At 37.2% G+C, this 26,540-nt stretch overlaps 2 protein-coding genes across 5 annotated transcripts in view; one reads left to right on the top strand and one right to left on the bottom strand.

Moving 5' to 3' along the window:
• LOC122397497 (trichohyalin-like) overlaps window positions 1-11,531 on the top strand; it is a 204,641-nt gene extending 193,110 nt beyond the window's left edge. For all 4 annotated transcript variants that reach the window (XM_043396679.1, XM_043396677.1, XM_043396678.1 and 1 more), the window contains 3 exons: window positions 1,297-3,592; window positions 4,226-4,412; window positions 7,210-11,531. In XM_043396679.1, coding sequence (XP_043252614.1) covers window positions 1,297-3,592; window positions 4,226-4,412; window positions 7,210-7,479 — 2,753 coding nt within the window. In that variant the 3' untranslated portion in view covers window positions 7,480-11,531. The remainder of the gene's footprint in view (window positions 1-1,296; window positions 3,593-4,225; window positions 4,413-7,209) is intronic.
• LOC122397498 overlaps window positions 1-26,540 on the bottom strand; it is a 241,687-nt gene that overhangs the window by 202,640 nt on the left and 12,507 nt on the right. The window lies entirely within an intron of this gene.

The raw sequence follows: 26,540 nt of genomic DNA, 5'->3' as shown, positions 1-26,540 counted from the left end.
TTCTTCGAATTAATTATTCCGATAAATTTCTGATATTTTTCGAATTAATTATTCCGATAAATTTCTGATATTTTTCGAATTAATTATTCCGATAAATTTCTGATATTCATCAGAATAATTAATTCAAAAAATAGCAATTTTCATTGCAGAAAAGTGTATTGTGGTTCATATATAGAAGACTATAGTTGTTCTTATTTCTTATTTATTATGTGCCTATGATTGCAATATTTCACGAGTTTGAAATAAATCTTAAGGGGAATAGTTCGTTTAAAGCAAACTGCTAAATGCCCAGGTGCTTCTTTCGATTCCACGACCCGCGCGCTGTTGCATCTCAAGTATTACTTTATCCAGCCTTTGTTAAGAATTTGACTAGCCACTTAAAGTTGCGTTTCGAATATAACGTAGTTAGAATATCGAAGCACAAGACCGCTTAAATCTTCAATGGAGCGCTTGAAATTCAAGCCACTGGTTGCGCGTGTTTGAGTAGGTATCCCGCAATTTGCAGTTTGCTCGAGACCAATCTTCTGAATTCTATTAATATAATACGATAAAATCAAATATAAGTAAACAACGCGGTTAAAACCAGATTTAATTCCTTTCACATTCCCAAATATTATTTAATAATGTATCATGCATAACAGAAAACTCAACGTTACTGTTCTAGCCATTTGTTCTCTTCTTTTTCTTAAAAAGTAAAACACATGCTCTACAACTCGTCAATATTTGGTATTCATATCAATTACATGTGTTCTCGATTTATACATATCGATTAAACGTTTCCGAATACCAATTTCAAACATTTTAATCTAATTTCTCATTAAACTTGCGTTGCAATTAATTCTGGAATATTTCAAAGAACCAGAAAGTTTCCTTATTGTACGTTTCAAAAAATGTATGAGAAGGTGCGTCGTTTCAAACATTTACTACAATTAATTCTGAAATATTTCAAAGAACGAGAAAGTTTCCTTGTTGTACGTTTCAAAAAATGTATGAGAAGGGGCGTCGTTTCAAACATTTACTACAACGACAGGTTAGAAAATAGATTCATAAAAAGGTATCATAAATTTCATAATGAGGTTTCGTGATAGTAAACATGTTTATTCACACTTACAGATTCCTAATAATTTCTAAATTCAAAGGTCATTTCAATCCTTCGACTATTGTAGGAGTTGTAGCCATTTAAAAATTGGCAATACCTTGTATATTATTGAACGATAAACAAGTGTTAGCACACATTTGTCTCCCTATTGGTTCAAGTAAACAATAAACCTTGACCACTGATCCATATTTTTCCAGAGTCTGTCGACCACTCGTTCGGGTCCAAATACCTCGAGAAGGACGTGATCATCCCACGGATGGGGAACAGCGCCGTCGACGATTTCTCGCCTCTCTTCGACGTCAAGCAGTTCCATAATTACGACGGTCGAAAATTCGCGGACGAGAAGGTCGATGGCGGAGGGCCGAAGACACCGAAATTACTTTCGCGCGAACTACCGCCGTCCGAATTGGAGGATCCTTTCGTGGCCGACGACACGTTCCAAGATCAAGGGCCGGGCTCCGTGGAGATATACAAATTAGACCTTCTCCGAGAGAAGCCTCTGCTGAGCCCAACGCCCGCGACAAGATTGTTAACGAAGAGTAAAAGCAAGACACCGAAGAAGAGCGGGCACGTTAACTGGAAGGTGAAAACGACGGAGTACAGAGCCACCAGCCCGAAGATGATCCACAAACAGTCGAACACGTTCGACGACAGCAGCACGGAGCTGCCACCCAACAGCGATCCGTTCAGCATAGGTGGAGTGCCCGAATTGCAAGTGGGCTGCGAGGGTTTGGAGGCGTTCGACCACAAGCAAAAGAGATCCATAGATCCGCCGACCAACGAGAAGAACTTGGAAACTGGCGTCGATCTGTGGGCGGAAGCGACGCCTATATCGCTGAACGTGGACTACGAGCTCTCGGAGGAGGATGGCTACGAAGAAATGGACGAGCTCCTGAAGCTCAGGAAATTGGAGACCACCACGAAGAGGAGCAAGCACAACCGCGGCGACATGGAGGCGACTCTTCATTTGGACTTCTTCGAGGAGAAAAGACGAGCGGAGAAATTACCGGTTCGGGGAGACTTGGGCAAGGTTAAAGTCGCCAACGAGTCGGCTACTTTGCCGGCGACTGTTCCCGATAATCAGAGAGCAGAAAAGGGGGAGAACAAAGGCTCGCGTTTTGGTAGAGCGAAACGAAGCGTTCCCGGCGGCTCGGCGGCCAATCAAAGTCGTAAAATCTTGTGGGTGGATGATTCGGGGCTGGAGGATAGCTCGAAGCGCGAGGTTTGGGGTTACGGGGAAGACGAGGGCGTAGTGACGAGCGACGAGTTGCAAACTGAGAATCAGCGACGCCGGAAACAGGAGGAGAGAAGGAGAGAAGAGGAGGCTAGGAGGCGAAGTCGTATCGAGGATCGAACCGAGTACGAGAGGGAGGTCGAACGAAGGCGGATGGAGGAGGAGAAACGCAGAAGGTACGAGTCTCGCCACGCTTCTCCGGACGAGGAGGAGAGGAAGTGGCAACGACAGCTGAAAGAGAATCGTTCGAAGGAACTGGAGAAAAGAAGGATGCTCGAGGAGGAACGATCCAGGTGGGAGGGAGCGACTAGGAGGAGGCAAGAGCAGCAAGAGTTGGACAGGAGAAATTTGGAAGCCAGGAGAAGGGAGTGGATGCTGAAGAGGAACAGAGAGGAGGAAGAGAGGAGAAGGAACGAATCGCCACCCAGCTCGTTGTACGCGATGAGAGCGAGTCCCAACGAGAGCAGACCGTACGACCCGGAAACGGAGAGACGAATGAGGGAACAGCAGCACAGGGATCGCGAGCAGAAGGTGAGAGAGTACGTGCAACGCAATCGACCGATCAACGTGAACGGTTCCGTGGATCGACGCAAAGAGGAGGCCAAGAAGAGGCTGGAGGAGGAACGAAGAAGGCTGGAGGAAGAACGCAAGTTGCAGGAGTACATTCGACGAAATCAGCCTATACACGTGCACAGAGCGAACGAATCCAACGCGAGATACTTCTTGGAGCACAGAAGAACGATGGACAGCGCGGGATCGAATAATCGGCCGAGGTATCCGATGCCGGAAACTGGCAGAAGAAATCACGGTCCGTCTGCCCCGACGTACGTCTATCCTCAAAGCTACACGAACAGAGGGCTCGAGGAGCAGAGAGTTCGCGAGATGGAAAGGCAGGAGGAGCTGAGGAGAGAAGCTGCGAGGCGGGAGAAAGAGGTTCGAAGGATACAGTCGAGACGATACGAGGAGCAACGAAGGAGACAGGAAGCGGCAAAGTTGGAAGCCGACAGAAGGATCAAGGAATTGGTAGAGGTGGAGGCTAGGAGAAGTCAAGCTGGAAGGACCAGACCGACGGAGAACACGAGACCGGCGTACGAGGACCGTAGGCGATTCGAGGAGCAACGGAGAAGACAAGACGCGAGTCTTATTCCAGTCAATTTACGTTTGAACGAGTCCAGGCGAACCATGGAGCTCGAAAGACAAAGGCTGGAGCAACAGAGAAGGAGAATCGAGGCCGAGGGGCGTAGACAGGAGGAAAGCAGGTAAAGAAACCAACGTACAGTAGGGTGGACCTTATCTTTCACCCACTGAAATCATGACACTAGATGAAAAAAATATGCAAAATTTGAGATTGATCGGACAACGGGAAAACGTGGCATATCGCAGTTGAAAATTTGGTATTTTTGTAACCCGTTTTTCTCCATTAAAGTGTATCGCTATCCTATAGTTTAGCACCTCTTTGAATTCGTCTTTTTATGCTATATAAGGATATCGAAACGAAATTTTGAATGTTTTACGGTACAAATCTAATCCTTTAGGGTTTTCTGATACTAGGTATGTACTACGACTTGTAGCAACCTACTACCGTTTCAAAAGCGATTTCTATTGCCAGAAGCTCCTCTTGCCCGGTTTTGTAGCGCGTCAGCGACTAGAGAAGACAACAATTCGCAAAGGCGAAATAGCTCCGCGTCGGTTATTATAACTCCGAAGATCCATAGCGCGTCGCGTGGGAGGGGTACGGTAAATATTCGGTCGCGGGGGGCCGTAAGTTAACGCGGCGTCGCGAAACGAGCCACGTTAATGAAACAAACACCTCGGTCGTGTCACGCACAATGAGCTTCCTCTTTCAGTCTACACTGATAATATAATGCTCCCTTATCCCTTTCGCCCCGCAGAACGAAAGAGGCCAGGGAGAACGAGGAGCGCGCCAGGGCCGTGAAAGAGGAATGGAAACGGCGACAGGAAGAGGCCAGACTGAACGCGCTACCTGTGAGCGCAAGAATAATAGTCCAGCCTGGAGCATCTTCCTCCCCGCCGGTCCTGTTATCGAGGGCAGGTGTCAACAATGATATCGATTTCTCGGTGAGCTTCTTCCGTTTGCCTGTTAAAACAGCTCGGCCTCGGTCCATGCAATTGTCTAAAAGCATAGTCGCCGTCGGCGGCTTCCGTGCCCATACGATAATCGTGCTCCTATAATTAGCGATGGGGTCAAGTGTATTGCGAGTATACTCGAACCTCGAGATAGACTCGAAACCTGGGAAAGTTAAAGGCTTCCAGCCTCGGTACTCCAAGCGTTGTTACGCAGAATTACAGTCGATGTAGATAAATTCAGGGTCGGGGTTAAGTATAGCTTCCTGCTGAATAAAATTTCTATATTTATATTTAAAGTAACAACGACGGGAAATAAAATATATAAATTAATTTTCGTGGCGATATGGTGGATATGCAGGGTGTCTTCGGACGGTCTGACAGAAAAATGTACCCAACAAAAATTAATTTCTGGCCAGCTACAAATTTACAATATAAAAACTGCAACAAAATTTGTTTATTCCACGAAAGTTGTCACCTTCATTTTTTTATCTACTTGTGCATTGTATACTTTTTAGAGATCGTGTCAAGACGAATTCAACTACTTGATATACCATTACTTTTCTATGACGTTGAAACGAAAGAAATCTTGTAATAAATGTTCAAACAGTGTTCCGTTTTGTTGCATGCATGGCTCTAATTTTTACCTTCAAAGTCACTCGAGGACACGAGCTACGATAATATATAAACTAAAAAATATACAATGCACGAAGGTGATATTGAAATTGACTTTTGTGGAATAAAAAAATTTTGTTGTAGTTTTTATGCCGCAATTTATGACCAGAAACTGATTCGAACCGTCGTAAGTGTTTGGAAAATTGTGTCGACATTTACGTGGAACAGCCTGTACCTTCGTGTGACAGACTATACCTATGCATATTGCCCGATGCGGTAGCGTTCTATCTGTCGTACAATAGAACGGCACGGTTGCACTTCTGTTATAGCGTTGTACGAGTGCTTTGGAAACAACTTTGGACGATCGATACAGTGATATCGATCCGCTGGCAATGCAAGCTCGCGATCATTAAACAAGAAATAATTGCTCATCGGGCAGCTGTTATCCGTAGTAACCATGAAGTAATTGCTACTATAATATTCGCACGCGAGATTGTTAGAACACCATGAAACGGTATATGTTACAGAAAGGCAAATAATACTGTGATAAAGTGTACTTTATTAGCGAATCAACTGATTGAATCTCGTTTAAAAGCAAATACAATGGCCGTCGCTTAAAATCGTGCACCTAGCGATTCAGGAAACTAAAATACAGATGCAGGGACATACTTCAATGCTTCATTGTTTAATATATTGTAAAAGTAGATCAAAAGTTTCAGTAATTGTTAATATAATGAATGCAAATTATCACAGGGAAGAAATGCTTCCCTGAATTTTCATGCGAATCTTCGAAATGTCATAACTCCTGAACGGATTGCACGATTTTAATGTTTCGAAATGCAAACAACGCGTATTTTAGTGAAGAATATGTAGAAATTATGAAAATGTTGGAAAAGTTATTCCTCGACCCCACAAAATGAGAAAAACCCCATAAAAATAGTGCAATTTTCAAATAGCCATAACTCCCGCAATAGTGTATATATTTCAATCAAACTTTTTTCTGAAGTAGTGCTCATGGGCACCTACAAAAAAGTATTAGACAACTTATCTGTAGGGTATCAAACAAAATTACTAAAAATCAAATACGAATTTTTAACAAATAATCGACATGGAGTGGTTGGTGCCTAAATTTTTTGGTGAAAGAAATTTCAAATCGTTCTAAAAAAAATATTTTTGATTGCAGGGATCAATTATAATCATTTTTGGTCAATAGACATAACCTCGAAATCCTAACCATTTTTTGAGAAAAAAATTCCTTTGCGAAAATCTAACGTGAGGACCAGAAATGTTTCCCTGAATTTTCATGCGAATCTTCAAAATGTCATAACTCCTGAACGAATTGGACGATTTTAATGTTTCAAAATGCAAACAACGCGTATTTTAGTGAAAAATATGTGGCAGCTCCAAAAATATTCGAAAAGTTATTCCTTGACCCCGCGAAATGAGAAAAACCCCATAAAAATGGTCCAATTTTCAAACACAGCCATAACTCCTGCAATAGTGGATATATTTCGATAAAACTTTTTTCTGAAGTAGTGTTCATAGACACCTACACAAAAGTATTAGACAACTTATTTGTAGGGCGTCAAACAAAATGGCCAGGTCAATGACCCCCAAGACCCCTGTGGTCTGCAGATGTGCACTCCCGCGAGTTTACGATACGTCAATCGCCATTGAGGCAAGGAAGAGCTCCAAGGATTCCAAATCCCGTGTAGAATTTAGAGTTTCCTTAATGACCGTAATCTAATTTGTCAAGTAAAAATGTCTCGAAGGCCTAACCCTAAAAAATAGCGAAGAAGTCACGTCCCTATCATAAACCCCGTGATGTGAAGGTTTTTTAAGAATCCTCAACCCTTTGCACTCCTATGTCGAATGTGACTCGACGTCAGTATTTATCTCAGCAGCTCCATTGTCGAATCCCCCTCGACATTTTTTCGAGTCCAAACCAAAGAGATTTCGTACACTTACAACAATAGTGTAAGTAAAACAGATATTTCATTGAATTTGTTTAAATTTACCCTACTTATTAGTTGAAGTATGTAAATTTCAAATAAAACACTTGGAAGTGGTGGAAGCTGCTGGTAACAAAATTCAAATACAATTCGAAGTGCAAGGGGTTAACAGGCGAGGAAGTTTAGTTGCAGCAAAATTAGTTATCATCTGTTACTATTTGCAGGGTATTAATCCGAATCGTCAGGGGTTGCAAGTGAGCAACTTTCCAGCCCCGTCGACCCGATGGCCGCCAGTGAGGAGCCCTCCACTCTGCGTTTGGGCGGTTGTACGTTGTTGCCCGTACAACGCGAACCGTTTGGTGACGTGTTTCGAGTCAGCCGGCTGCCCAGGTGTCAATTGGGACCCGAATCCATGCAGGGCCTCCATTATGCGTGCCGCTACCGAGCAGGTCACGAAATTCTACGCGGAAGCCGAGGAGAACAGACATCTTTAAAAGATGCGCGTAACGAATAGGATAAGCTCTCGGTGGATCGTTGGGAAATTTAGTTGATATCAATCTCGAAGAGATTACACTTCATCCGAGGAAGCTTAAGGTGAAACTTAAACGGGGATCGCAGGACGAGTCGATATTTTAATGAAGCTCGGATATGTGAATTTCAAGATCAAACGATGATAGCTCGGAGAATGCTTTGTTCGAACTTTTCTTCTTGTTGTTGACGATTTGACACGAGGCGTTCTCGATTGTTTTTTTATGGTTCTTCACTGACACGGTCTTACGGTGTTCAATTTCGTGTTGTAAAAGAAGTTTACTTTTTATTGTTCGATATACAGAGAGTAAATAACATTCTCTCGTGTGAAGAGAAATCGGGAGATTCTGTACTATTTTGCAATTTGAGAATAAAATGTACAACAACCTTACATTTTCAAATTAATAATTATCAATTTTTCATAGTACGAATTATTTTCTGGTTGCAATTTGTCGTTTTGCAACACCTTGAATAAGAAACTTGAACATTTGGCAACCTGCTTCGTAATTTTTTGCGGGTATTACAAACATTATGACTTATTGGAAGTTTGGAACAATTATTGGTAAATAATTTCGTCAAGAACTTTTTTAAATATTTGTTTAACGTCGCACGAAGTGCACCCAGGTGGTTGTCTAATATTCTAAACAAAGTATATTCGTCAGAAACTGGAAGATAATTTATGAATACATAACTGAAGATTCCATAAACATAAGAAACTTCGAATTTACTATTTCCGAAGGACTTTCATTGCAACAAATTATACAAGACGGTGGAGAAGACAGTCAGTTGTTAATAAACGTTTCTGTTATAAATATGTCGTTTACAAACAGTAAACAGTATTCGCGTTGATATCGTCATTTGATGCTTATATTCACATTACCGAAAATGTATTAAAATTGCGTTCTGAATGTTTACCTACTCGAACCCTCGATCATTTGATATTTCGACAGGACCGACGACAAACAGCAAATAGAGCGCCAATTTATGCTCTTCGTTCTACTCGTATTCTTAGAAACAAGTAATCATAAAGTCGATATTCTTCTAGTCGCCCTTTTTAGACCACGATAGCGTTGCACGATTTTAAATTTAACAAAACAAACGATCGCGTCAGCGGCTTCGAAACGATACGTTTGTTCTTATGAAACCGATGCATAAGAAATTCTGCGAGGGTTGCAAACCTCTCAAATACTCACAGTAAGCTGTTCCATATCTGTTATTCAATATCTTTGCTTTTCAATTTACAAGAAATAACTCATAGAGCCTGAAAAATAATGAGACCGATAGGGTTTTCAAAACATTAAAAATTCTTCAGCCTTAATGACAACGTTAAATAAATTTTAGTATCATAATTGCACGAACATGTCAGCCATTTGTTTTAGAAGTTTATATTTAGAGATAAATCGTGTAACAATTGTTACTGGTAAAAAATATTTAACTACTTATTTCGTTTTACATGCTCTCGAACGATTATGGCTTAGAAAATCTGTTCCAACATTTCTAAATTACTTTCTGATGATTTTATTAATTTAATTATGAATTAAACCCTTAGTCACGTATTTAATGATTTTGGTATTTGACGATCTTCTTTTTTTAATCAAATTTTTTAATTTTATCTGGAAATAGCCCAGAAATACAATTTTTCAATTTAATTTAAATTATAGTTAAAAAATACACAAAACATAATATAGCATATAATAATATACTTATTCCATTTTAGGATGTCAAACAGAATATTGTTCACCAAATATACCTCTACCAAACTTGATGATCAAGTTAGATTGTCAATTTTTGTTACTTTTTATTGAACTATGTTTATGAGAATTTTTACTTACAATTAGATTCAATTTTATTATTTGTTTGTCCACATGGTCTATAAATGTCACTTTATTATAAATAATATAAAGCTCCCTCAAAGCTTAAAAAGGGGTCACAACGTTCAACAAGTTAGAAACCGTTGAATTAAAAGATTTTGAATAATTATTAATCGTAAAATAAACCGTGCAGCATTCACTCGAAGTGTCTGTAAAATTTTGTAAAAATTTCAAAAGGGTATTCTCGTTCGGGAGCAAAAATATTTAAATTTCAAACTTTCTTTTTCAAGAGTAAGATAAAGCCTTTCCTAAAGAAAAATTACTACGTTTCCTTCGTATTCTGTTAAATTGGAAAATCAGATCTCTAAATATTGCAGTACATTTTTATTTACCTTTTCACGTGGTTAAGATTCTATAAAAATGTGACAAAATATCCTCTAATTACGAAAAGTTAATAAAAATAAGCTTTTTATTTCACTAGTAGACACTTGGGGGAAACGCTAAAAATGTAGACGACATTCAATTCTCTAATTATAAGAATAAATGTTAAACAACGGTGGAAGTAATTAACTATCTTAATTCAAAACACAGACAAATAAAATAACTAATAATGTCCATATTATTGATAAAAAAAATTTGGAATAATTCAAAGTGGTGAAGTACGCGGTAGAAGAAGATCGATCATTTTGAACTTACGAGCGAGGATACGCGCTTAAAATGATCCCTCGATCGTCGAGGAACGCTCGTTCCTCTTAGCTTCGCAAGAAAAAGGAGCAACGAAATAGCAATCGTTATGCTTTACGAGTCTAGAATGTCGAGGGGTAGCCAACATTCAACAGAGAGTAACTGATCGTTTGAAAGTAATTAACTATCTTAATTCAAAACACAGACAAATAAAATAGCTAATAATATCCATATTATCGATAAAAAAAATTTGGAATAATTAAAAGTGGTGAAGTACGCGGTAGAAGAAGATCGATCATTTTGAACTTACGAGCGAGGATACGCGCTTAAAATGATCCCTCGATCGTCGAGGAACGCTCGTTCCTCTTAGCTTCGCAAGAAAAAGGAGCAACGAAATAGCAATCGTTATGCTTTACGAGTCTAGAATGTCGAGGGGTAGCCAACATTCAACAGAGAGTAACTGATCGTTTGAAAGTAATTAACTATCTCAATTCAAAACACAGACAAATAAAATAACTAATAATGTCCATATTATTGATAAAAAAAATTTGGAATAATTCAAAGTGGTGAAGTACGCGGTAGAAGAAGATCGATCATTTTGAACTTACGAGCGAGGATACGCGCTTAAAATGATCCCTCGATCGTCGAGGAACGCTCGTTCCTCTTAGCTTCGCAAGAAAAAGGAGCAACGAAATAGCAATCGTTATGCTTTACGAGTCTAGAATGTCGAGGGGTAGCCAATATTCAACAGAGAGTAACTGATCGTTTAGTGTTGGCCGGTCGCCAGGTTCGGTGTCGAGTCAGTTAGCACGCGAAAATATAGTCATAGAGAGAAAACGAAAACGAGAGGCAGGAGGGGAAAAAGAGAGAACAATAGCGCGACATTTGTTCGTATCACAGACGCACGTGCAATTAAGCGTGTTCGTTTCGCGTTTAACGAACGTAGAATTATTAACTCTTAAGTCTTTCTCTTTTTTTTTCTTTTTTTTTTGTACGTAGTCGTCGAGTTATACGTTCGCAGCTTTTTCACATGTGATATATAGATAGGCTTTTAATTCGCCGTAATATAGTTAAATATTTATCTGTGTAACGAACGCGACTAATGCTTCACGAGAATACGTGCTCTGATGCTGGGACGAGAGCTCTCTTGAATTTAAAAAAAAAAATACCTCGTCTGAGAAATCTGTTATTATACGATATAAATTATGCATGTTCGAAGGCGGGTACTACAGAATCAGTTTCACGTATTCGAGTGCGTTACGTGGCTACAGGCACACCGACGAGTTTCGAGTACATAACATTTGCGACTATAAATGTATTTAGTTAAGCATAGTTAAGTATTTGTCGTCCCGCTTTGTCTGAGAAATGTAGCGAAATTTATAGTAATATTTTTCTACTTGGTATTTTCCAACAGAATGTAAGAGTATAACGAAAATTTCTGGGAATTCTTAGTTCGCTGTAATATATGTATATTAAACATTTGTTTCTGTAATAGACGTAATAAAAATGCTGAATTAATCTTATACGAGTATCTACCTTTTCATTTCTCTTCGTTGGAAATAAAACGTAACATTTAAATAATAGTCGTGTAAAATCCTACACTTTAAAAGGAAACACGTACATCTTTTGTTTTCTAGAGATTTACGTAGAATTGTATCTTATATTGTTAAACACTAGAAAACCTGTCTCTTTCTTTTTTGATAATTTTCAATATTTTGATGAGAAGATTAAAAACAAAAAAGATATCAGGCAAGGAAAAAAATAAAAGAACATTATGAATATAGTTAGACAAATGTTTCAAATTGTTGCTTGGCTGCTTCTGTGCCAATAAAATGACAGACAGAAGATAAAGTAATAAACAAAAGTTTCCATAAAACTGTAGCATGTATTTTATATATTTTATACCAATTCTGCATTGGTGTAATCAGAAATACTTAATAAAAAAAAGCAAATCTGAAGTTTATACAAATAAGCCATTATTTCTCAATGGCCTTATTTCGCTTCCAAGAAAGCAACGTAAAAAAATTATTAAAATATATTTAATAGAGAATTAAATTATCCAAAGCTCTTTCACAGACTACATCGAACTTACCTTTGTTCGGAAATAGCAACAAAATATAATTTATCTTCATAGTAAAAATAGCAAAATATTATTTTATACGCCGCAGTGTGAACTATAGTTGAACTGTGAGAAATTCACAAAAGTCTTCGCCACTTTTCACGCAAGTAAAATAATCTCGTTCTCTATCGAGCACGAAATGGGCATTGCCTGTTGAAAAGCGACGTGACCAGCGTCTCAAAGAGAAGAATTTGTTCGCCTCTGTCTTTTTAACCCCCCCGCCATGCAATTTAAAACCATCCGCCAGCTGTGGACAATCGATCTCCCCTCAATTTCCAGTTTCACTCTCAATTCCGCGAATTCGGTACATCTTAATTACAGTCCATTTTCTAAATGCAGTTTACGTTAATTTAAGTTTCCTCCCCAACTTTCGATGCAGATTATCTTTGGAACTTCGCTCGCGGGATTAGTTTCAGCGTCTACTTTAACATGAACTCTGGGAACAGTTTCAACTTTGTCTTTTGAATTTGCTCGGGATGAACTCACGTTTGTTAGTGTTCTGTTTAACATTGGCTGGCATTCTGTTACAGCTGTTTATATACAATGGAGAATAAAATATTCCCGTACTTTATTAAGTCTAACTCTCTCTAGTTACTTTGTGGACACTGATGTGCGACAAGTGTTTCATGTAAGATAAATGTGAGATTATATTTGACATTTATTCGAACAAAGATTGTATTCAATTTTATTCTCTCTTGTTAATAAGCTACAATGAGCATCCCCTCGTTATTATACTATAATCCAAACAAGCATAATTTATTTTAAATAAATTTTTAAATTTAAATTAAGCTGTTTATAACGATCAGTATAAATTATTAAATATTTATAAAATGACTTACAATGTTCTAAATATTTTTATTATTTAAAAGTTTCTTAAACGAAGATTTATTTCCAATTATTATTAGAACCAATCCCATTATCAGAATGTGGATGTATTCTAGACTTGATTATATTATTTATTCTTGAAAAAATAAGAAGCAGTACATACATTTATATTTTTATTACTTAAGAGTCTTTTAAACGAGCATTTATTTTTAATTATTGTCAGAACAGATCCTATTATCAAAATCTGGATGTACTCTAGTCTTGGTCCTATTTATTCTTGAGAAAAATAATTTTAACTCAAGCGAATGGTTCATTAGACAAGAAATTTGATATGTATTTCACCATAATTGTAAAACTGAACAAATACTGTTTTTATTAGTCGTTAGTTTATGTGAAATAATTTTTTTCTCAATTCTGGCCCCTAAATACGAATCAGAAGCATTCTTTTTTAGTTTTGTGATATGCCTGCTTGTGACCAGAACGCTCGATCCTTAGATCGCGGTGTGGCTAGCAGCTGAGAATAGTTGGAATCCTTTTGAAACGTTGCATCCTCAAGAACGACCATCAAACCGCACAAATTTCAAACTACGAGGTAATATGTTCCACATTCTGTCATGGAATTTCCTAAACTTGAGCCGAGATTCCTTGTTTTCGTGTAAAAAGTGACGAAATTTCAGGTATACGATATAGTATGTACATCAGGGTGGAACCTAAAATTTTTTTCAGAATTTTAATCGTGCGACCACAATTTGTTTCATTTTAAGAAAAACATAATTTCTACAAACAACCAAGTCGATTGGATAATAGAAAATACATGGCACAACAGGTTTGTTTACATATGTAAAAAAAAATTAAATTTCATTGAAGATGGAAAAATACCGATTTTATCACGTTATTTGATTACTACAGGTTAATTTAGACTAAAATCTGTATATTTATAATGTACTGTAGCAGAAAAAAAGTTGTTTTGTTGTTGTACAGAATGAAATCATTCTAATATCATTGTTTGCAAAAACAGATTTCCAAGAAGAATAGAAGCGCCAAGTTTCTCAATAAAATTAAACCAATTTAAATAATTTCTAGGGATAAATAATGTTTCAAACGAAGATCCTCAAGGATTTACAAACTTAATGACACCTAAAGTAAAATGATTCGAGATGAACGAATTGAAAGAAGTAGAAGAGGTAGGATCGAAGTAAAATTACTGAAATTCCCAAAGTTTAAGTAAATTGTGTCACCCTTTCCCATTGTTCTATTGGCTTCCCCTTTTGCAGGAATTATTTGTTTATAAAGTTAAACAAAAATCCAGAGGGTTCAAATCGTTCTAAAAAAATTACTTTCGGTTGCAGGGATCAATTATAATCATTTTTGGCCAGTAGACATAACCTCGAAATCCTAACCATTTTCGAGAAAAAAATTCCTTACAGAAAATCTAATGCGAGGACCAGAAATGCTTCCCTGAATTTTCATGCGAATCTTCAAAATGTCATAACTCCTGAACGGACTGGACGATTTTAATGTTTCAAAATGCAAACAACGCGTATTTTGGTGAAAAATATGTGGCAGTTCCAAAAATATTCGAAACGTTATTCCTTGACCCTGCAAAATGAGAAAAACCCCCTAAAAATGGTCCAAATTTCAAACAGTCATAACTCCCGCAATAGTGGATATATTTCGATGAAACTTTTTTCTGAAGTAGTACTCATGGGCACCTATAAAAAAGTATTAGACAACCTATCTGTAGGATATCAAACAAAATTACTAAAAATCAAGAACACATTTTCAACAAAAATCGACATGAGGAGGTTGGTGCCTAAATTTTTCGGCGAAAAAAAATTTCAAATCGTTCTAAAAAAATTATGTTTGGTTGCAGGGATCAATTATAATCATTTTTGGTCGATAGACATAACCTCGAAATCCTAACCATTTTCGAGAAAAAAATTCCTTAGAGAAAATCTAATGAAAGAACCAAAAATGCTTCCCTGAATTTTCATGCGAATCTTCAAAATGTCATAACTCCTGAACGGATTGGACGATTTTAATGTTTCAAAAAGCGAACAACGCGTATTTTAGTGGAGAATATGTAGAAATTATGAAAATGTTGGAAAAGTTATTCCTTGATCCCGCAAAATGAGAAAAACCCCATAAAAATGGTCCAATTTTCAAACAGTCATAACTCCCGCAATAGTGGATATATTTCGATGAAACTTTTTTCTGAAGTAGTGCTCATGGGCACCTACAAAAAAGTATTAGGCAACCTATCTGTAGGATATCAAACAAAATTACTAAAAATCAAAAACAAAATTTTAACAAAAATCGACATGAGGAGTCGGTGCCTAAATTTTTCGGCGAAAAAAAATTTCAAATCGTTCTAAAAAAATTATGTTTGGTTGCAGGGATCAATTATAATCATTTTTGGTCGATAGACATAACCTCGAAATCCTAACCATTTTCGAGAAAAAAATTCCTTACAGAAAATCTAATGTAAGAACCAGAAATGCTTCCCTGAATTTTCATGCGAATCTTCAAAATGTCATAACTCCTGAACGGATTGGACGATTTTAATGTTTCAAAAAGCGAACAACGCGTATTTTAGTGGAGAATATGTAGAAATTATGAAAATGTTGGAAAAGTTATTCCTTGATCCCGCAAAATGAGAAAAACCCCATAAAAATGGTCCAATTTTCAAACAGTCATAACTCCCGCAATAGTGGATATATTTCGATGAAACTTTTTTCTGAAGTAGTGCTCATGCGCACATACAAAAAAGTATTTGACAACCTATCTGTAGGATATCAAACAAAATTACTAAAAATCAAAAACAAAATTTCAACAAAAATCGACATGAGGAGGTCGGTGCCTAAATTTTTCGGCGAAAAAAAATTACAAATCGTTCTAAAAAAATTATGTTTGGTTGCAGGGATCAATTATAATCATTTTTGGTCGATAGACATAACCTCGAAATCCTAACCATTTTCGAGAAAAAAATTCCTTACAGAAAATCTAATGCAAGAACCAAAAATGCTTCCCTGAATTTTCATGCGAATCTTCAAAATGTCATAACTCCTGAACGGATTGGACGATTTTAATGTTTCAAAAAGCGAACAACACGTATTTTAGTGGAGAATATGTAGAAATTATGAAAATGTTGGAAAAGTTATTCCTTGATCCCGCAAAATGAGAAAAACCCCATAAAAATGGTCCAATTTTCAAACAGTCATAACTCCCGCAATAGTGGATATATTTCGATGAAACTTTTTTCTGAGGTAGTGCTCATGGGCACCTACAAAAAAGTATTAGACAACCTATCTGTAGGATATCAAACAAAATTACTAAAAATCAAAAACAAAATTTCAACAAAAATCGACATGAGGAGGTCGGTGCCTAAATTTTTCGGCGAAAAAAAATTTCAAATCGTTCTAAAAAAATTATGTTTGGTTGCAGGGATCAATTATAATCATTTTTGGTCGATAGACATAACCTCGAAATCCTAACCATTTTCGAGAAAAAAATTCCTTACAGAAAATCTAATGTGAGGATCAGAAATGCTTCCCTGAACAAATCCACAAAAATTTCGATAATCAAAAATAAGGTCCATCTGAATATACATACTTTACATTTAATTCATACACGCTTCAACAGCAATGATGCAGCTCATAAAGGTATACGCCAAGCATCATAGATTGTACGTCGACTGCAGGCGCTTTCAGAAAATGACCAAAACTCTTCTGAAGCCGCCATGGACGACGAACCCCGTCGCAACACCGCAACGCGATCAGAATGGAACCCATCGGTTCGTCGCCGGAAGTCGAGCAAGTTCCCCGTTAAGAAAAAAATCTTCCAGATATAACACGGTTCGATCGATTCTGCTAAACGGGCGCCAAGTTCTTTCGGGGTTTTCCCGCGCGACCGTGCTCAGAAACAAAAACTTGGACGGCCAACTGGCGAAAATCACCGTCGCGCTTTACCGCCCAACGGAACTTCCGGCATTTGCATTTGCCTAGCGTCCTGTCTATCGTTGCAATTTTCTTTTGCCACGCTATACCCGGCGACCGATAACAAGGACATTCAACGGTTAAGGGCTTCCAAACGTTTCCCGTCCAATCAACCACATTGTTGTACTCGAAAATGCCATCAATCTTTCATCTTGTCTCGTGACGACAGTCAAAGCGAACGATCTAACGAGAATTCCAGGCGGCTGCCTTGTACAGCCACCATGGAACTTCGGATCCGGGCCCGGGGCTCATTAATTAATCGGCTATTGTTCCTAATAATTGTCCAAAAACCAAGTTATCGTTAAAACAACGAAACCTGGTAATTTTTTTCTCTCAAATAACTACAGAATGCACTTAAGAAAAATATAAGAAATAGAGTGAGATACAAATTATTATACTTAGGGATTGAGACAACCCCCTGCAAGCTCTAAGTGCTCCCATTTCGTTAATTCTATTAACCCCTTAACGCTCATATTTTTCGGGTCAACCAACAATTGATCAGTTTTCTTTATTGGATTTGTTTCTAAAAATACGGTTTTTGTTAATTACAATGTTGTATCTAACGTATAATTTGAAGGAAAACAAATATTATCATCCCTTAAACCGTTGGATTAAACAAATATTATTTTTCAAAGCAGTCAGACTCGGGCATGAACGTTAAGGGGTTAATAAAAATAAGAATTTGGATGCATGAATATGTATTTAAAAAATGACAGAGTCCCCTTTGTTCTTATAATAAAATCTCAGTATGTCTTAGTAATTTATATTCGAACCGAAAATTTTAAAAAATGGCTGTGTCCCCGTTCGCGTCATAAATCCTCAACATCGAGGCGGTTCTTGTTAATAAAACACGCGATGGAATGCGATTAGATTTACCCCCGGGAGAATTTCGAATAATTCAGTGGAGGGAGAAGTCAAGAACGTTCTCCGGGGCGTTTCGCACGTGGAGAAATCCCAATAACGATCGACGACGAGGGACATCTTTGCGACAGGTGCGTCTAGGCGCCGTCTGTACCGAGGATCCCCGAGGCTATTGTCTTTTCTTTCCTGTCTATCTTGATACGTGTTCAACTCGAGTTTACCTTCCTCTTTTCCCTCCCCCGTACGACACCAACTTCCTCTGTATTTCGTTCTATCCAACTTTTACCTCCTCTTCCGCTACCTCTTCCCGTGAATTGCATGCATGACAATGCAGTTCGTGTTTCGCCGTCTTTACGCTTTCAATTTTACTCCTCTCTTTTCCGTCCTCCATTTTCCGTTTTTCGACCGTTCCCAATCTTCCCATCTGCACGAAAACTACACGGTACAGTCAAACGAGTAACGATAAAGGTCTTTTTTTCGTCGAAGCTTGTTTCCCAGGCATTATTCCATTTCATTTTCCAAGTTCCATTCGCGCCGCCGGTGTCTTAACGTTACCCTCGCTAAGTCCGTTATTAATGCATTTATAATTTACGACGGCCATTCTAATTTAAAGTAATGGTGTTTGTCAAATAAATTATCCCGTTTAAACCTACGCCGCGAGTGGCGGGAAATTTACGTCGCGAGATTAAGCGGTTTACGCTCGAAGACTTTCGTTTCACCATCTCTGTTTCCAATCCGGACACGATATACTTTATTTATTGCTTACTTTAAAAGAGAACAGTGGAATTTGTCCCGTGAATTTTTATTCGCTGTTGATGAAACTTTCTGCTCTTATTAATTTTTTAAAACGTTAAAGAAAGTCTGGGTGAAGTCCATTGGGCGTAAAATGCTCTAAACATAAACACAGACATTTCATAAGGATGAAGAAGTCTTAAATTATTAATTTATTAAAACGTTAACCAAAGCATGGAAAAAGTCGGTTGGGCACAAAGTAACGAATATTTATAATTGTTTAACGTCTCTGTTACTCGAAACATGAACACAGACATTTTATAAGGATGGAAAAGTCTCGTAGGGGCAGAGAAAAGGGCGAGTTTAGGCAATAAGACAGCTGTTATTAAACCTGGCCCTGAATTTAGAGGTCGAGTCATATAACTTGTCTAGAAACACTCCTAAAATTGTACGTTCTACAAAAAAAAGGTACAAATACATGCTGTTATTAACCTTCAAAATAGGAGGAAAAGAAAAAGTTATGAAAGTATAGAATGGAAAATAAGAAATGAAAAATAATCAATAACACAATAAAATAAAATAAAGTACGCTGAGAGTGAGAAAAATAAACTGAAATGAGCAACAGAAAATAAAGAATTAAATATCCCCCTTTAAATCGAAAATATTTTCTAATCCCAATTCCTAAGAAAACTATTAGTAAATTGGCTGTATCATTCCTATACAGGTAACAGAACTTTTCACTAACGTAAATAAATTAAGTTTGAATTTTAACAAAACCAAAATAAATTTTATATCATGCCATTTTAAATTGTCCAAAAGTAAAGTTTTGGTCTCATAGAAAATTTTGCATACATTGCTCTGTTGCTCAACGTGTTTAATTGTATTTAAACAACAGGAACATAAAACAGAACATCATGAAAATGATAAAAATCTATTTGTAAGAAAAGTGAAGATAAAGAGGCGTTCTTTTACGCAAAGAACAGTTGGAATACTGTATCTTAGCTCGTTCGTTCGGACCCATAGAAAAACTTTTTCCTTTTCATGTCTCAACTCTGAACTCTTTTATTCCTTCCGCGATTCATTCGAACTGCTACAATTTTCTTTGGTGAACTTTTGCTTTTTGTTATCTCATGTCGTTCCATACTGTTGGGTCTACCAAAGTGCATGTTTGTTTTAACTAATCCAGAGCGGTTGAATTTCGTGACCGCACGGTCCTTTTCGCGGCGCGTGATCCAAACTGCGAAGCTTTAATGAAGTCTAATGAAAGTTTTGCTAACACCCTTTACGTACACCTTCGTTTACTTCGCTTTGAGTTTGTTCACCACCTTGTCGTGTCCTTATTTAACCTGATGGGTCTGCTTTCTTGATCTACCAGATACGTACTAGATCTATCAGATTTGCTTAAACTGAAGTAGAGTCAACCATTTTCGAAAGAAAATTGTAAAAGCTAACATTTTTACTTTTTACAGAATGATCACATTGAATTTTACAAAGCTAGAATTTATCCATGCAGATAATTATGTCAAATTTTGATCTGTAAAGATTCTGAAATGTCTCGGTAATAAATTCTTGCTGGCATAAAAGATTCTAGCAGATGATTCGATAATTAATGTCTTTCTTTGTCAGAGAAAAAGTTAACAAAGAGTGTATGTTAGATATAAATTAGAAATACTTCAGGAAACCATTAAGTTAAGTAGCCACATTTTAATTTGTGAATAGAAAAGATATTTCGATAATTGCTGATCCCTCTCGATTCATCGATTTAAGCTACAATTAGAAAATAGAATAAAAACAAGAAGGAGATTGTAAAGATTCTGGTCTAGCAAGTGTTCCAAAGGCGAAGAAAATAAAATAAATTCCTAAATGTTTACGTGTACAGGGGGTTTCGTAATTAAAATCGATTAACTTTAATTAATAAAACTTTCACGCCTCTGACACAGGTTTACTTTTCCATGACTGATTTTAAAAGCTAAGAATGACGAATGAATAATATTATTACTTAATCTGTTTAGAATTACGCTTTTTCTCGAAACTTTTGATCACGTGTAGTTTCAATTTAAATAACATATTTTTACTTATAATAAAGACAAATATAAAAGATACAAATTAAAAATTTATTTCTTCGATTTCTACTTTTAAATTGCATTTATTGTTCTAATGCTACTTATAACTAGCTATAATTTTATTTCTTCGATTTCTACTTTTAAATTGCATTTATTGTTCCAATGCTACTTATATAACGAGCTATAATTTTATTTCTTCGATTTCTACTTTTAAATTGCATTTATTGTTCCAATGCTACTTATATAACTAGCTATAATTTTATATGTCAAATTATATATCTGATAAAATTAAAAAAGAAATCAAACAAATACGATGGACGCGGTACGTTCTTGCAATTCTTGTTTCAAGAGATATTCCTACCTAATTTAACTTATATATTTTGCGTTTTTTTTCAATCTTTAGATCAAAGAACAGGAAATGGCAGGAACGGGAGGAAAGTTATCAGAGATTCATCGATTCTCCACACACGAACGAACTCAGACCGTTATAAGAAAACTTTTTCTGTCCCGTAATCAGTTCTACCTTTTCGAGAGTCGGTGGTACGTGTTTTACATAAGCGTATACATATAGTTATAGTTGCTCCAAACTTTCAATTGAAATCACCATTTCCAAAATAAACATAGAAGACAGTATAAATAATAATACTTGGTATCTTCATCAATCATCATTTCTAATTGAGTTCTGTGGCGTCGCCTCCCATGCTCGCCACCAGAGGGGTCGCGCTCTCACAAGCGCTCGACCGACCCCTTCGTTGCTATATATACACTTCTCGAACGACTTCCCAATATCCCAGTCGTCTAAGGCAGGGCCTGCTAGAAAGCCTTACTGATGAGTCCACTGGCAGGCCCGGACGAAACGCGCCCCCTCCTTTCCTTTTCTGTCCTCCTACGAATTCTCACGAGATCCCCTACCCGCAGCGAAGCAAGCGCCACAGTTCTTTTCTCAATTAACATAGTGTCAAAGCAGATTCCAAAATGAACATAGAAGACAGCATAAATAATAATACTTGGTATATTCATCAATAGACTGCGGATTTTTATGCAAATTCATATATTTATTAATAAAATGAATAAAATAAGAGCTTCGTAGAGGGTTCTTTCAACCCCTAAATACAATAATTCTTATCTTGCTTGAGTTTTTGTTATATTTTTGCATATTAAATGCATTCTATAGTTTTTTGACAATCTAAATTTCCCACAAATGCATAAATATTCGCAGTCTATTCAGCAATCATCATTTCTAATTGAGTTCTTTTCCCAATTAACATAGTGTCAAAGTAGATTCCAAAATAAACATAGAAGACAGCATAAATAATAATACTTGGTATATTCATCAATAGACTGCGGATTTTTATGCTAATTCATATATTTATTAATAAAATTAATAAAATAAGAGCTTCGTAGAGGGTTCTTTCAACCCCTAAATACAATAATTCTTATCTTGCTTGAGTTTTTGTTATATTTTTGCATATTAAATGCATTCTATAGTTTTTTGACAATCTAAATTTCCCACAAATGCATAAATATCCGCAGTCTATTCAGCAATCATCATTTCTAATTGAGTTCTTTTCCCAATTAACATAGCATCAAAGTAGATTCCAAAATAAACGTAGACATTGTTGGAGTCCAAGGAAGAACACGAGTTGATGGTGTAGACTGGTTCAATATCGACTGGACTACAGTTTCGACTGAACACCAGAAGGCCCTTTTTCGGGGTTTTGTCCCTATTTATCTGTTTGTAGTAAGAGAGGAAGGGGTGCCGGATGACTACCCTAGTAGCACTCGGATGAGTCCTAGTGTTGATGAGTAAGACCATGTCCCTAGTGCTTACAATCTAGAGTACACTGACTTTGACTCAAGAAGAAAAATACCATGATTCATGCGTGTCATCCGACAATATAAATAATAATACTTGTTATATTCTTCAGATAGGAGATAAAACGCCCTTAAAAACGAATTTTTTTTCAAGTCGACAGCATATTTAGTTCCGGAGATATGAAGCTTCTCGAAGTACATAATTCGTTGCATTTCATTGATACGATTGAAATTCTTAGATTATGAATTCTAGGAAATGCGTATGCACGCGTGGTTATAGTAAATTCGTGGAAATACTGCGCATCACTGACCACCGTTTAGGTCACTTGGAGCAGGTCAACACGACCATGAAAGAGACACAGTAGAGTTTGAAAGATCCTTCCTTTGAGCGACGATATCTCCTAAACGGAAAGTCGGATCGATATAAAAGAAAAATCATTTTTCAAAGAGGAAGCTTTACCCTTTCGAATAACGGCACAGTTATAGAGAAAACACGAGTAGCTTCGAAATTGCGTCGATAGACTATTCAAGTATTACAAACCTGTAAGTAAATTGTTCGAATAATTATATTTGTAATAATTCTATCGAGCGTTTTTGGCGTTACTGACAGTAATTATTTCGTAAAATTTCGTTTGCTTTGATAGTCCGTTGGCTTCTGTTTAACAAGACTAACATGATTTCGATTAAGCCGGTTAAATGAGCTGTCGGAAATTTGGATATAGAGCCGACGACAGCTAATCGGCTTTGTGGATGCGGACTGGGCACGAAATACGGATCGATACGAGATCGAACGGTGGTTTTGCATTACGATTTTTCACAGCAACGATAAGTTGAAGTTGTAAGAAAGAACCATGCATTGCACTATTATACAGTAAGCAGCAAAACTGAGCTCAACGCTTTAATAAAAATAATTTTTTATTCGATATTTGCATGTAGAATAGAAAAGAAACTAACATCTTCTGGCTTTTAAAAACAAATTTAACATTTTACAAACTTTAACATTTTAACAAATTTAAAATTTTTGTTCTGTAGTCAGGTTTGCATTAAGATTCTGGGGATTAGAAGCTAATAAAGATAGATTTTGTGAGCAACTTGATAGCCCATCACGGTCAATAACACCAATACAACGTCACGAAACCATTATTGAAAGATATAAAGGATAGTATCATTTTTCAATTAAAATTAAATGTACCAAATGATCACTGAAAAATCGACTACACGAAGAGAAATAATAATCACAAATGTTAAATTTGTTTTGGAAAGCCAGAAGATCCTAGATAGTACTAAGTATTTCGTTCCTTTTGTGTTCCACGTGGAAGTATTGGATAAAAACTTATTTTAAGAAGTTGTCTAATACTTGCTTGTAAGTACCCTCATCGCTAATTCAGAAAAAGATATCATTGAATAATGTTCACTATTGTAAGAATTATAGACGTTTGAATATTGGTACATTTTTATGGGGTTTCTCTCATTTTGCGGGGTTTAGGAACAACTTTTCGAATATTTTTGGAACTTCTACGTAGTCTCCACTGAAATACGCGTAATTTGCATTTTGAAACATACAAATCGTCCAATCCGTTCGGGAGTTATGATGTTTTAAAGATACACATGACATTTCAAGGCAACATTTCTGGCCTTAAATTAGATTTTCGATAAGGAATTTTTTTCTCGAAAATGGTTAGGATTTCGGGGGTATACCTATCAAGCAAAAGTGATTGCAATTGGCTCCTGCGACCGAAAATAATTTTTCCAGAACGATTTGAAATTTTTTCTTTCGCCGAAAAATTTAGGTACCTGCTGAATTTTTTTCTCGAAAATGGTTAGAATTTCGGGGTATATCTATCAAGCAAAAGTGATTGCAATTGGCTCCTGCGACCGAAAATAATTTTTCCAGAACGATTTGAAATTTTTTTTTTCGCCGAAAAATTTAGGTACTTACTGAATTTTTTTCTCAAAAGTGCGCAGGATCTCGGGGGCATGTGTGTTCACCAAAAATGATTATAATTTACCCCTGCAACCAAATCTAATTTTTTTAGAACGATTTGTGTCATTGGTGAAAGTAAGTCTCATATAAAATTACCAAAATTCATCATTCTTATAAAGAAACGCGACCAAACTTTATCACACGACCTGGTAGCAAAATATGCTATAGCAACATGTATTTCCAAAGAATTGAAGCGTAACAAAAAATGATTAATTACAGAGTAGCTGTAAACTACCAATGAATGTGTACAAATTAACAGTTTTGATTTCACAGAGGACAAGAAATGTATCTTTGTGCTTATAACGAAAAGTGAAATCATAGAAAAATAAGCATTATAATACCATTGAACTTTCTTACGTTTGTTCCTTTTGTATTCTACGTGGAAATATTGAATAAAAAATTATTTTTGTTAAAGTATCGTATGAAACATCAGAAAAGGATCCCCCCAAAAATTATTACATTCAAAAACAACCAAAGACGCCTAAACCTGGTAACCAATGACTTTAGTGACAGAACAGCTTCTTCGAAACGCTATGCTTTCGCTAACACCGGTGCACAGCACCACGATCACAAACATGTGGTCTCTATGTAAGCGTTAATATGTTTGAATGGAACCGGCGGCGACAGAAATTCAACAGGGCTGTATTTCACTGCTTATACGGTTCAGTAGTGCTCGGTGGAGTGCCTATCGAGCGTAAGCCGTAAGCCTTCGTTGTATTAAGATTTTGTCTTGCCTCGCCCCGAAAAGCTAAAGCCTGGATAAGTTCCTGGCATTTACATTTTCAACGAAGCTACGGACTGAAGAACAACTCCTTAAGTGCTAATTATCATACTTCACATCTCATGAGACGATCCGCTGGATATTTTAATCCGGCGAAAGAATGTTATTTCGCGAGTTAATATCCACGGTATCAGTTCCCGTGTTTCTATCACCGTGAAATCTCCGTCTTTTTTCACAATTTCGGAATAATTCGAAAGCAAACTTCATTTTGGTAGTTACCGTTCCTTTTGTCAATGTCGAAATCCAATAGGAAGTATATAAAAACACTGTTATAGATCTGACATCGTACGTCTCGCGCAAGAATCTTGGATCCTGCGCCACGATAATGCACACATCGATCTTGGTACGCGAATATTTGGCCAACAACTCAACAAATGTAATCGAAAAGCACCGTATTCACCAGTTATGGCTACCAGGTGACTTTTTCTTATTTCCAAAACTCAAATTACCCCTTCGAGAAAGGCGTTTTTGGTCGACAGAGGCCATAAAAGAAAACTCGCGGATGGAACCGAAGACGCTACCTTCTCCAGCGTTTAAAAAGTCTTTGAAGACTCGGAGAAGCGTTGAAGGCGACAAAATAACTTTGGATGATAAAACAAGCAATTTGAGTTTTATTTACAAATTGCGGGAATGAGGGATTAAAATTGATAACGAAAGATGAATTGCACAGGTTTGTCGAACTCTAGAAAGGGGTCTGTAGAAGGTAAGAGGTTAACCGCTGAACCAAAACCACAAAATAATTCTTTGCCGCTTTGCTGGTGCTCGCGAGAAGTCACTGGAGAAACAGAAATCGAATCGAAAGCGCGCGTGAGCGTGCATCGTCGTAGCGTCGACGCTGGGCGTCGAATTCCTCGGTGCTCGATCCGCGGCCCGTAATATCGTTCACGCGTGTATGCACGCGGAACGGGACGCTGTTTCCTTGTGTCGGGGCATCGGACTAGTCGCTGTAAACATGAACAAGCAAACAAACGAAACGGGACAGCAAGTGGTAGGAAACGGCGCACGAGAACGGGGCGCAAATATGCAGACGAGGCTTTCGTCTGTTCCTCCGTCGATTCAATTTGCCCGATGTACATTCCCCGATAAAATTACTGGCGACGTATGAACCACTGATACACGCCGCCGCAGAATTCCGATCGCACGCCGGGTTCTTCGTGCCGTGGATTCTGTCGTTCTTCGTTATTTGTCTTGCGTGTATTTCGTTTTACGGCGGGGCAAATTGAAGCGAAATATACAGTCGGTTGCAGAAATATTCGACCACCGATATAATATTTCTAGACATCAAGTTTTCAATATACATAAAATAAGTAATGAAAAATATCTTGCATTGTGTAGCAACTTTTCTTTATTACGCACA

This window comes from Colletes gigas, unplaced genomic scaffold (genome assembly GCF_013123115.1).
Source record: "Colletes gigas isolate AHSC1104 unplaced genomic scaffold, ASM1312311v1 Colletes_gigas_Sc00009, whole genome shotgun sequence".
Lineage (NCBI taxonomy): Eukaryota > Metazoa > Arthropoda > Insecta > Hymenoptera > Colletidae > Colletes > Colletes gigas.
Note: the sequence above shows the minus strand (reverse complement) of the source record. Positions and strands in the feature narration are given on the sequence as shown.